General features: G+C 35.9%; 1 protein-coding gene across 5 annotated transcripts in view; it reads right to left on the bottom strand.

Annotated features, from left to right (window-relative positions):
- LOC132203717 (lachesin-like) overlaps positions 1 to 12,939 on the bottom strand; it is a 123,825-nt gene that overhangs the window by 24,877 nt on the left and 86,009 nt on the right. For all 5 annotated transcript variants that reach the window (XM_059631680.1, XM_059631682.1, XM_059631684.1 and 2 more), the window contains 2 exons: positions 12,296 to 12,424; positions 10,541 to 10,660 (listed from right to left, as the gene is read on the bottom strand). In XM_059631680.1, coding sequence (XP_059487663.1) covers positions 10,541 to 10,660; positions 12,296 to 12,424 — 249 coding nt within the window. The remainder of the gene's footprint in view (positions 1 to 10,540; positions 10,661 to 12,295; positions 12,425 to 12,939) is intronic.

Genomic DNA, 12,939 nt, shown 5'->3' with positions numbered 1-12,939 from the left:
GCTTTAAAATTAAGTGAAGGAGACGCCTCAAGACATAATTTAACTTCGCGCCAGCTGACTTTTTTTGCTTCGCACTTTAATTCAGCAGATCTTTGAATTTATTAAAAATTGGGAATTCAGTCAGAGCTCAGAGCATTGCTCGAAGCGCCCTAAAATCTAGAAAATAAGCTTCAAAATTAAGTGAAGGAGACACCTCAACACATGATTTAACTTCGCGCAAGCTGAGTTTTTTTGCTTCGCAGATCTTTGAATTTATTAAAAATTGAGAATTCAGTCAGAGCTCAGAGCATTGCTCGAAGCGCCCTAAAATCTAGGAAATAAGCTTTAAAATTAAGTGAAGGAGACGCTTCAACACATGATTTAACATCGCGCAAGCTGAGTTTTTTTGTTTCGCACTTTAATTCAGCAGATCTTTGAATTTATTAAAAATTGAGAATTCAGTCAGAGCTCAGAGCATTGCTCGAAGCGCCCTAAAATCTAGAAAATAAGCTTTAAAATTAAGTGCAGGAGACGCTTCAACACATGATTTAACTTCGCGCAAGCTGAGTTTTTTTGCTTCGCACTTTAATTCAGCAGATCTTTGAATTTATTAAAAATTGAGAATTCAGTCAGAGCTCAGAGCATTGCTTGAAGCGCCCTAAAATCTAGAAAAAGGGCTTTAAAATTAAGTGAAGGAGACGCCTCAACACATGATTTAACTTCGCGCAAGCTGAGTTTTTTTGCTTCGCACTTTAATTCAGCAGATCTTTGAATTTATTAAAAATTGGGAATTCAGTCAGAGCTCAGAGCATTGCTCGAAGCGCCCTAAAATCTAGAAAATAAGCTTTAAAATTAAGTGAAGGAGACGCCTCAACACATGATTTAACTTCGCGCAAGCTGAGTTTTTTTGTTTCGCACTTTAATTCAGCAGATCTTTGAATTTATTAAAAATTGAGAATTCAGTCAGAGCTCAGAGCATTGCTCGAAGCGCCCTAAAATCTAGAAAATAAGCTTTAAAATTAAGTGCAGGAGACGCTTCAACACATGATTTAACTTCGCGCAAGCTGACTTTTTTTGCTTCGCACTTTAATTCAGCAGATCTTTGAATTTATTAAAAATTGAGAATTCAGTCAGAGCTCATAGCATTGCTCGAAGCGCCCTAAAATCTAGAAAATAAGCTTTAAAATTAAGTGAAGGAGACGCTTCAACACATGATTTAACTTCGCGCAAGCTGAGTTTTTTTGTTTCGCACTTTAATTCAGCAGATCTTTGAATTTATTAAAAATTGAGAATTCAGTCAGAGCTCAGAGCATTGCTCGTAGCGCCCTAAAATCTAGAAAATAAGCTTTAAAATTAAGTGAAGGAGACGCCTCAACACATGATTTAACTTCGCGCCAGCTGACTTTTTTTGCTTCGCACTTTAATTCAGCAGATCTTTGAATTTATTAAAAATTGAGAATTCAGTCAGAGCTCAGAGCATTGCTCGAAGCGCCCTAAAATCTAGAAAATAAGCTTTAAAATTAAGTGCAGGAGACGCTTCAACACATGATTTAACTTCGCGCAAGCTGACTTTTTTTGCTTCGCACTTTAATTCAGCAGATCTTTGAATTTATTTAAAATTGAGAATTCAGACAGAGCTCAGAGCATTGCTTGAAGCGCCCTAAAATCTAGAAAATAAGCTTTAAAATTAAGTGCAGGAGACGCTTCAACACATGATTTAACTTCGCGCCAGCTGACTTTTTTTGCTGCGCACTTTAATTCAGCAGATCTTTGAATTTATTAAAAATTGAGAATTCAGTCAGAGCTCAGAGCATTGCTCAAAGCGCCCTAAAATCTAGAAAATAAGCTTTAAAATTAAGTGAAGGAGACGCCTCAACACATGATTTAACTTCGCGCAAGCTGAGTTTTTTTGCTTCGCACTTCAATTCAGCAGATCTTTGAATTTATTAAAAATTGAGAATTCAGTCAGAGCTCAGAGCATTGCTCGAAGCGCCCTAAAATCTAGAAAATAAGCTTTAAAATTAAGTGAAGGAGACGCTTCAACACATGATTTAACTTCGCGCAAGCTGAGTTTTTTTGCTTCGCACTTTAATTCAGCAGATCTTTGAATTTATTAAAAATTGAGAATTCAGTCAGAGCTCAGAGCATTGCTCGAAGCGCCCTAAAATCTAGAAAATAAGCTTTAAAATTAAGTGAAGGAGACGCCTCAACACATGATTTAACTTCGCGCAAGCTGAGTTTTTTTTGTTTCGCACTTTAATTCAGCAGATCTTTGAATTTATTAAAAATTGAGAATTAAGTCAGAGCTCAGAGCATTGCTCGAAGCGCCCTAAAATCTAGAAAATAAGCTTTAAAATTAAGTGAAGGAGACGCCTCAAGACATAATTTAACTTCGCGCCAGCTGACTTTTTTTGCTTCGCACTTTAATTCAGCAGATCTTTGAATTTATTAAAAATTGGGAATTCAGTCAGAGCTCAGAGCATTGCTCGAAGCGCCCTAAAATCTAGAAAATAAGCTTCAAAATTAAGTGAAGGAGACACCTCAACACATGATTTAACTTCGCGCAAGCTGAGTTTTTTTGCTTCGCAGATCTTTGAATTTATTAAAAATTGAGAATTCAGTCAGAGCTCAGAGCATTGCTCGAAGCGCCCTAAAATCTAGGAAATAAGCTTTAAAATTAAGTGAAGGAGACGCTTCAACACATGATTTTACTTCGCGCAAGCTGAGTTTTTTTGCTTCGCACTTTAATTCAGCAGATCTTTGAATTTATTAAAAATTGAGAATTAAGTCAGAGCTCAGAGCATTGCTCGAAGCGCCCTAAAATCTAGAAAATAAGCTTTAAAATTAAGTGAAGGAGACGCCTCAAGACATAATTTAACTTCGCGCCAGCTGACTTTTTTTGCTTCGCACTTTAATTCAGCAGATCTTTGAATTTATTAAAAATTGAGAATTCAGTCAGAGCTCAGAGCATTGCTCGAAGCGCCCTAAAATCTAGAAAATAAGCTTTAAAATTAAGTGCAGGAGACGCTTCAACACATGATTTAACTTCGCGCAAGCTGAGTTTTTTTGCTTCGCACTTTAATTCAGCAGATCTTTGAATTTATTAAAAATTGAGAATTCAGTCAGAGCTCAGAGCATTGCTTGAAGCGCCCTAAAATCTAGAAAAAGGGCTTTAAAATTAAGTGAAGGAGACGCCTCAACACATGATTTAACTTCGCGCAAGCTGAGTTTTTTTGCTTCGCACTTTAATTCAGCAGATCTTTGAATTTATTAAAAATTGGGAATTCAGTCAGAGCTCAGAGCATTGCTCGAAGCGCCCTAAAATCTAGAAAATAAGCTTTAAAATTAAGTGAAGGAGACGCCTCAACACATGATTTAACTTCGCGCAAGCTGAGTTTTTTTGTTTCGCACTTTAATTCAGCAGATCTTTGAATTTATTAAAAATTGAGAATTCAGTCAGAGCTCAGAGCATTGCTCGAAGCGCCCTAAAATCTAGAAAATAAGCTTTAAAATTAAGTGCAGGAGACGCTTCAACACATGATTTAACTTCGCGCAAGCTGACTTTTTTTGCTTCGCACTTTAATTCAGCAGATCTTTGAATTTATTAAAAATTGAGAATTCAGTCAGAGCTCATAGCATTGCTCGAAGCGCCCTAAAATCTAGAAAATAAGCTTTAAAATTAAGTGAAGGAGACGCTTCAACACATGATTTAACTTCGCGCAAGCTGAGTTTTTTTGTTTCGCACTTTAATTCAGCAGATCTTTGAATTTATTAAAAATTGAGAATTCAGTCAGAGCTCAGAGCATTGCTCGTAGCGCCCTAAAATCTAGAAAATAAGCTTTAAAATTAAGTGAAGGAGACGCCTCAACACATGATTTAACTTCGCGCCAGCTGACTTTTTTTGCTTCGCACTTTAATTCAGCAGATCTTTGAATTTATTAAAAATTGAGAATTCAGTCAGAGCTCAGAGCATTGCTCGAAGCGCCCTAAAATCTAGAAAATAAGCTTTAAAATTAAGTGCAGGAGACGCTTCAACACATGATTTAACTTCGCGCAAGCTGACTTTTTTTGCTTCGCACTTTAATTCAGCAGATCTTTGAATTTATTTAAAATTGAGAATTCAGACAGAGCTCAGAGCATTGCTTGAAGCGCCCTAAAATCTAGAAAATAAGCTTTAAAATTAAGTGCAGGAGACGCTTCAACACATGATTTAACTTCGCGCCAGCTGACTTTTTTTGCTGCGCACTTTAATTCAGCAGATCTTTGAATTTATTAAAAATTGAGAATTCAGTCAGAGCTCAGAGCATTGCTCGAAGCGCCCTAAAATCTAGAAAATAAGCTTTAAAATTAAGTGAAGGAGACGCCTCAACACATGATTTAACTTCGCGCAAGCTGAGTTTTTTTGCTTCGCACTTCAATTCAGCAGATCTTTGAATTTATTAAAAATTGAGAATTCAGTCAGAGCTCAGAGCATTGCTCGAAGCGCCCTAAAATCTAGAAAATAAGCTTTAAAATTAAGTGAAGGAGACGCTTCAACACATGATTTAACTTCGCGCAAGCTGAGTTTTTTTGCTTCGCACTTTAATTCAGCAGATCTTTGAATTTATTAAAAATTGAGAATTCAGTCAGAGCTCAGAGCATTGCTCGAAGCGCCCTAAAATCTAGAAAATAAGCTTTAAAATTAAGTGAAGGAGACGCCTCAACACATGATTTAACTTCGCGCAAGCTGAGTTTTTTTTGTTTCTCACTTTAATTCAGCAGATCTTTGAATTTATTAAAAATTGAGAATTAAGTCAGAGCTCAGAGCATTGCTCGAAGCGCCCTAAAATCTAGAAAATTAGCTTTAAAATTAAGTGAAGGAGACGCCTCAAGACATAATTTAACTTCGCGCCAGCTGACTTTTTTTGCTTCGCACTTTAATTCAGCAGATCTTTGAATTTATTAAAAATTGGGAATTCAGTCAGAGCTCAGAGCATTGCTCGAAGCGCCCTAAAATCTAGAAAATAAGCTTCAAAATTAAGTGAAGGAGACACCTCAACACATGATTTAACTTCGCGCAAGCTGAGTTTTTTTGCTTCGCAGATCTTTGAATTTATTAAAAATTGAGAATCCAGTCAGAGCTCAGAGCATTGCTCGAAGCGCCCTAAAATCTAGGAAATAAGCTTTAAAATTAAGTGAAGGAGACGCTTCAACACATGATTTAACTTCGCGCAAGCTGAGTTTTTTTGCTTCGCACTTTAATTCAGCAGATCTTTGAATTTATTAAAAATTGAGAATTCAGTCAGAGCTCAGAGCATTGCTCGAAGCGCCCTAAAATCTAGAAAATAAGCTTTAAAATTAAGTGAAGGAGACGCCTCAACACATGATTTAACTTCGCGCAAGCTGAGTTTTTTTTGTTTCGCACTTTAATTCAGCAGATCTTTGAATTTATTAAAAATTGAGAATTAAGTCAGAGCTCAGAGCATTGCTCGAAGCGCCCTAAAATCTAGAAAATAAGCTTTAAAATTAAGTGAAGGAGACGCTTCAACACATGATTTAACTTCGCGCAAGCTGAGTTTTTTTGCTTCGCACTTTAATTCAGCAGATCTTTGAATTTATTAAAAATTGAGAATTAAGTCAGAGCTCAGAGCATTGCTCGAAGCGCCCTAAAATCTAGAAAATAAGCTTTAAAATTAAGTGAAGGAGACGCCTCAAGACATAATTTAACTTCGCGCCAGCTGACTTTTTTTGCTTCGCACTTTAATTCAGCAGATCTTTGAATTTATTAAAAATTGGGAATTCAGTCAGAGCTCAGAGCATTGCTCGAAGCGCCCTAAAATCTAGAAAATAAGCTTCAAAATTAAGTGAAGGAGACACCTCAACACATGATTTAACTTCGCGCAAGCTGAGTTTTTTTGCTTCGCAGATCTTTGAATTTATTAAAAATTGAGAATCCAGTCAGAGCTCAGAGCATTGCTCGAAGCGCCCTAAAATCTAGGAAATAAGCTTTAAAATTAAGTGAAGGAGACGCTTCAACACATGATTTAACTTCGCGCAAGCTGAGTTTTTTTGCTTCGCACTTTAATTCAGCAGATCTTTGAATTTATTAAAAATTGAGAATTCAGTCAGAGCTCAGAGCATTGCTTGAAGCGCCCTAAAATCTAGAAAATAAGCTTTAAAATTAAGTGCAGGAGACGCCTCAACACATGATTTAACTTCGCGCCTGCTGACTTTTTTTGCTTCGCACTTTAATTCAGCAGATCTTAGAATTTATTAAAAATTGAGAATTAAGTCAGAGCTCAGAGCATTGCTCGAAGCGCCCTAAAATCTAGAAAATAAGCTTTAAAATTAAGTGAAGGAGACGCCTCAACACATAATTTAACTTCGCGCCAGCTGACTTTTTTTGCTTCGCACTTCAATTCAGCAGATCTTTGAATTTATTAAAAATTGAGAATTCCGTCAGAGCTCAGAGCATTGCTCGAAGCGCCCTAAAATCTAGAAAATAAGCTTTAAAATTAAGTGAAGGAGACGCTTCAACACATGATTTAACTTCGCGCAAGCTGAGTTTTTTTGCTTCGCACTTTAATTCAGCAGATCTTTGAATTTATTAAAAATTGAGAATTCAGTCAGAGCTCAGAGCATTGCTTGAAGCGCCCTAAAATCTAGAAAATAAGCTTTAAAATTAAGTGAAGGAGACGCCTCAACACATGATTTAACTTCGCGCCAGCTGACTTTTTTTGCTTCGCACTTTAATTCAGCAGATCTTTGAATTTATTAAAAATTGAGAATTCAGTCAGAGCTCAGAGCATTGCTCGAAGCGCCCTAAAATCTAGAAAATAAGCTTTAAAATTAAGTGCAGGAGACGCCTCAACACATGATTTAACTTCGCGCAAGCTGAGTTTTTTTGCTTCGCACTTTAATTCAGTAGATCTTTGAATTTATTAAAAATTGAGAATTCAGTCAGAGCTCAGAGCATTGCTCGAAGCGCCCTAAAATCTAGAAAATAAGCTTTAAAATTAAGTGAAGGAGACGCCTCAACACATGATTTAACTTCGCGCCAGCTGACTTTTTTTGCTTCGCACTTTAATTCAGCAGATCTTTGAATTTATTAAAAATTGAGAATTCAGTCAGAGCTCAGAGCATTGCTCGAAGCGCCCTAAAATCTAGAAAATAAGCTTTAAAATTAAGTGAAGGAGACGCCTCAACACATGATTTAACTTCGCGCAAGCTGAGTTTTTTTGCTTCGCACTTTAATTCAGCAGATCTTTGAATTTATTAAAAATTGAGAATTCAGTCAGAGCTCAGAGCATTGCTCGAAGCGCCCTAAAATCTAGAAAATAAGCTTTAAAATTAAGTGCAGGAGACGCCTCAACACATGATTTAACTTCGCGCCAGCTGACTTTTTTTGCTTCGCACCTTAATTCAGCAGATCTTTGAATTTATTAAAAATTGAGAATTCAGTCAGAGCTCAGAGCATTGCTTGAAGCGCCCTAAAATCTAGAAAATAAGCTTTAAAATTAAGTGCAGGAGACGCCTCAACACATGATTTAACTTCGCGCCTGCTGACTTTTTTTGCTTCGCACTTTAATTCAGCAGATCTTTGAATTTATTAAAAATTGGGAATTCAGTCAGAGCTCAGAGCATTGCTCGAAGCGCCCTAAAATCTAGAAAATAAGCTTCAAAATTAAGTGAAGGAGACACCTCAACACATGATTTAACTTCGCGCAAGCTGAGTTTTTTTGCTTCGTACTTTAATTCAGCAGATCTTTGAATTTATTAAAAATTGAGAATTCAGTCAGAGCTCAGAGCATTGCTTGAAGCGCCCTAAAATCTAGAAAATAAGCTTTAAAATTAAGTGCAGGAGACGCCTCAACACATGATTTAACTTCGCGCCTGCTGACTTTTTTTGCTTCGCACTTTAATTCAGCAGATCTTTGAATTTATTAAAAATTGGGAATTCAGTCAGAGCTCAGAGCATTGCTCGAAGCGCCCTAAAATCTAGAAAATAAGCTTTAAAATTAAGTGAAGGAGACGCCTCAACACATGATTTAACTTCGCGCAAGCTGAGTTTTTTTGTTTCGCACTTTAATTCAGCAGATCTTTGAATTTATTAAAAATTGAGAATTCAGTCAGAGCTCAGAGCATTGCTCGAAGCGCCCTAAAATCTAGAAAATAAGCTTTAAAATTAAGTGCAGGAGACGCCTCAACACATGATTTAACTTCGCGCCAGCTGACTTTTTTTGCTTCGCACCTTAATTCAGCAGATCTTTGAATTTATTAAAAATTGAGAATTCAGTCAGAGCTCAGAGCATTGCTCGAAGCGCCCTAAAATCTAGAAAATAAGCTTTAAAATTAAGTGCAGGAGACGCTTCAACACATGATTTAACTTCGCGCAAGCTGACTTTTTTTGCTTCGCACTTTAATTCAGCAGATCTTTGAATTTATTAAAAATTGAGAATTCAGTCAGAGCTCATAGCATTGCTCGAAGCGCCCTAAAATCTAGAAAATAAGCTTTAAAATTAAGTGAAGGAGACGCTTCAACACATGATTTAACTTCGCGCAAGCTGAGTTTTTTTGTTTCGCACTTTAATTCAGCAGATCTTTGAATTTATTAAAAATTGAGAATTCAGTCAGAGCTCAGAGCATTGCTCGAAGCGCCCTAAAATCTAGAAAATAAGCTTTAAAATTAAGTGAAGGAGACGCCTCAACACATGATTTAACTTCGCGCAAGCTGAGTTTTTTTGCTTCGCACTTTAATTCAGCAGATCTTTGAATTTATTAAAAATTGAGAATTCAGTCAGAGCTCAGAGCATTGCTCGAAGCGCCCTAAAATCTAGAAAATAAGCTTTAAAATTAAGTGCAGGAGACGCCTCAACACATGATTTAACTTCGCGCCAGCTGACTTTTTTTGCTTCGCACCTTAATTCAGCAGATCTTTGAATTTATTAAAAATTGAGAATTCAGTCAGAGCTCAGAGCATTGCTTGAAGCGCCCTAAAATCTAGAAAATAAGCTTTAAAATTAAGTGCAGGAGACGCCTCAACACATGATTTAACTTCGCGCCTGCTGACTTTTTTTGCTTCGCACTTTAATTCAGCAGATCTTTGAATTTATTAAAAATTGGGAATTCAGTCAGAGCTCAGAGCATTGCTCGAAGCGCCCTAAAATCTAGAAAATAAGCTTCAAAATTAAGTGAAGGAGACACCTCAACACATGATTTAACTTCGCGCAAGCTGAGTTTTTTTGCTTCGTACTTTAATTCAGCAGATCTTTGAATTTATTAAAAATTGAGAATTCAGTCAGAGCTCAGAGCATTGCTTGAAGCGCCCTAAAATCTAGAAAATAAGCTTTAAAATTAAGTGCAGGAGACGCCTCAACACATGATTTAACTTCGCGCCTGCTGACTTTTTTTGCTTCGCACTTTAATTCAGCAGATCTTTGAATTTATTAAAAATTGGGAATTCAGTCAGAGCTCAGAGCATTGCTCGAAGCGCCCTAAAATCTAGAAAATAAGCTTTAAAATTAAGTGAAGGAGACGCCTCAACACATGATTTAACTTCGCGCAAGCTGAGTTTTTTTGTTTCGCACTTTAATTCAGCAGATCTTTGAATTTATTAAAAATTGAGAATTCAGTCAGAGCTCAGAGCATTGCTCGAAGCGCCCTAAAATCTAGAAAATAAGCTTTAAAATTAAGTGCAGGAGACGCCTCAACACATGATTTAACTTCGCGCCAGCTGACTTTTTTTGCTTCGCACCTTAATTCAGCAGATCTTTGAATTTATTAAAAATTGAGAATTCAGTCAGAGCTCAGAGCATTGCTTGAAGCGCCCTAAAATCTAGAAAATAAGCTTTAAAATTAAGTGCAGGAGACGCCTCAACACATGATTTAACTTCGCGCCTGCTGACTTTTTTTGCTTCGCACTTTAATTCAGCAGATCTTTGAATTTATTAAAAATTGGGAATTCAGTCAGAGCTCAGAGCATTGCTCGAAGCGCCCTAAAATCTAGAAAATAAGCTTTAAAATTAAGTGCAGGAGACGCCTCAACACATGATTTAACTTCGCGCAAGCTTAGTTTTTTTGTTTCTATCTTTTTTCCACCATTTATTGAGCGATTTTTAATATACACCAGTTGTAACTAAAATAACGGTACAATATCAAATATCAGGTTTTTTGCAAATTTTCTCTAAACCGTTATTATTATTATTATTAAATAAACAGCAATAATAATAATAATAATAACGGTTTAGAGAAAATTTGCAAAAATCCTGATATTTGATATTGTACCGCTATTTTAGTTACTACGTTGTAATAATTCAAATTTTTGTCATTTCATAAATAACTGTCAAAACTTTATAAGTTTTTGGAGTTAATCATGGATTGAAATTCATTTTGCAATCTTAAAAACGAGATTTAAAGTTAGCTTTTTATTGTTAGCATCTGCATCTGCAGGACAAACATTAAGCTTGAGAATGAAAATTAATTTTTTTGTTTTTAATTTTTAATTCGTGCCAAAATAATCAAACCATTTTAATCAAATTTAATATTAATTTTTCGAGTAGTAAAAGAAAAAACAGATTGATACCTGTGTCTCGGACCCAGTAGTTGATCGAACGTGGCGAAGCTTCGACTTGGCATTCAAGAGTTACGTCAGTCCCTAGTGGGGCACCAACTAGTTGATTGGGAACTTGAATGACTGGGTGAACTGCAAAATCACGTACAAGAGAGATTCAATTACAAAAAAAGACAACCGAAACCATTTTGGCAAAAGTCAATTTAAATTCAGTCGCGCTGAAATCAAAGAATTCAGATTGCATCGGATAGATATAATTGACAAAAATAATGAACTGTCAGTTGAGAGCTTCAATTTTCGGCCGTTTTCATCGATGCACGTTCACGCGTGGGCACAAAACACGCCGGCAGTTGGGAGTTGTGAAATCGATTATTATCTGCGCCAAATGCAGAGGCAAAGATTGAAATCAACCGGGCTGATCCAATAACAGCGATTGGCAAAACGTCCGTCCAACACTGATGGTTAAGGCAATTATAATATCGGCGCACGGGCTATTCAATAATCGCTCTCGTGCAGGTATGGACGGACGAGAGAGACAGAAGGCAATAAAAACACGGACGGGCCGCACACAACTAAATTGGCTGTCAACGAGATGAGTGCTGCACACAAAAGAGCGCGGTCAACATTAAATTCATCCGCATTCATCGCGAGTGCAAATCAAAAATAAAATAAAAGGATATAATAGGAGCGAATGACCCGATAAGCCATAATAAGTATTGGCTCTGGCATTTTCGAATTCATAAATTGCGCTATGAATTTATTGTTAAAATTTATCACTAGATGTGTATAATTTGCCATCATAGATTTGTCATCTATTATTGGAATATAAAAAGTTAATTGAGAAAATAACTGCTGAATGTTTAGAGATGACGAACAAAGGATTTAATTTGCTATTTATTTTTAAAAAGAGTGAGAGCAAACAATGCGTACAAACTACAATTAAATTTTTTCTATTATTTAATTTAAATTTAGTGAAAATCTTTAAAAAAGCTTTATTATTGGAAAAATTAATCATAAATTTGACAATTGAATATAACTTGTAATGAGGTCAACAATTGAAAAATAATCTAAAATGATAAATAATTAAAAATAAAATTAAACCAAAAATTGAATTGTATAGTTAATTGCAAGATTGCAACAATAAAATCTTTTTTTTTTAATTTGCCTGAAATGCTTGAGAATCGTTTAGTTAAAAAAAAAGTGCAAAATATGTATGATTCATGATTAACGTTTGGAAGCAGACTTACTGTAATAATGAACAAAATAATTATTTCATTAATTGAATTTCAAAACTCTGTTGTAAACAAATTCAATATTAATTTTAAATTTATCAAACAAAGGCCTCTTTTTTGCGCCAGCCTTTGTAATATAAGCATGAAAGGCGCCGGTAATATTGATCAGCAGCCGATCATTCAAATGTCGAGTGGCGCAGCTAATGGCACTGTTATTAAATTTGGGATGCTTTTCAGTTGATTAGCGCGGAAAAAATCAATGGCGATGAGAGAGAGAGAGTGCGGTTGACACTCAATGAATCATCACACAGCGGGCTGACCATCGCCATAATGCGGCCCGCAGACTTTGAAAAAACAACACACGCTCTCTCGCTTGCTCGCGGATATGATTAATCGCGTTCCCTCTCCGGCGACGAGATTGATGGTGCGTCCTAATTAGTGGCCCCCTTTGTTTCGTATCAATTATTGACGCCATTAATTTAAGAGGTCAGTCGCGTCGCTGATTAATGACTATCAAATGAAGTGCGTCACTCACAGTGCACGTTAACCATGATCCGTTTGCTGACCGAGGGTGGAATCCCGTTTGAGGCGATGCACAGGTAGGCGCCCATCTCTGACCGGGTCACCTTCGACAGCTTCAGAAACTCGCCTTGGAAGTTGGACACTGAAACATAAGGAGGAAATAATTAGAAAAATTGATTGATTTGGAAAAACTACGGTCTTGAACTTCAATATGCCTTCTTATATGATTTTTTTTTTTTTTTTTTTAATTAATGAAATGATTATTGAACACCACGATGTGCATAAATTCATGTTATATAAAACAAAAATCAAAGTTGTTAAATAATCACACCTCCTTACGGTAAAATATTTTACTCTCAAAATTAGCCTCAATAAAATTAATAAAAATTGCATTAGGCCACGTTACATCTTACAATTAAGACAAAACAAAAGTTTGGCCTTCCAATTTATATCAAGCTAATGTGAACTGTACGAGATGAAAGTTTTAAATGATCTGATGCATATTAAATTTTCAAATCACTTTTCATAAGAAACTATAAATTAATAAATAAGCAATTACAAATAATTCTTGATATACTTATTTTTTTTTTTAAATTTGTGAGCTTTTTAATTTGGTATTAATTTTGGCTCAATATTATTACTGAACCGCATTAACTG

The sequence above is a fragment of the Neocloeon triangulifer genome, unplaced genomic scaffold (assembly GCF_031216515.1).
Source record: "Neocloeon triangulifer isolate White Clay Creek 2 clone unplaced genomic scaffold, ASM3121651v1 ptg000017l, whole genome shotgun sequence".
NCBI classification, from domain to species: Eukaryota; Metazoa; Arthropoda; class Insecta; order Ephemeroptera; family Baetidae; genus Neocloeon; species Neocloeon triangulifer.
This window is presented reverse-complemented; position numbering and strand designations above follow the sequence as displayed.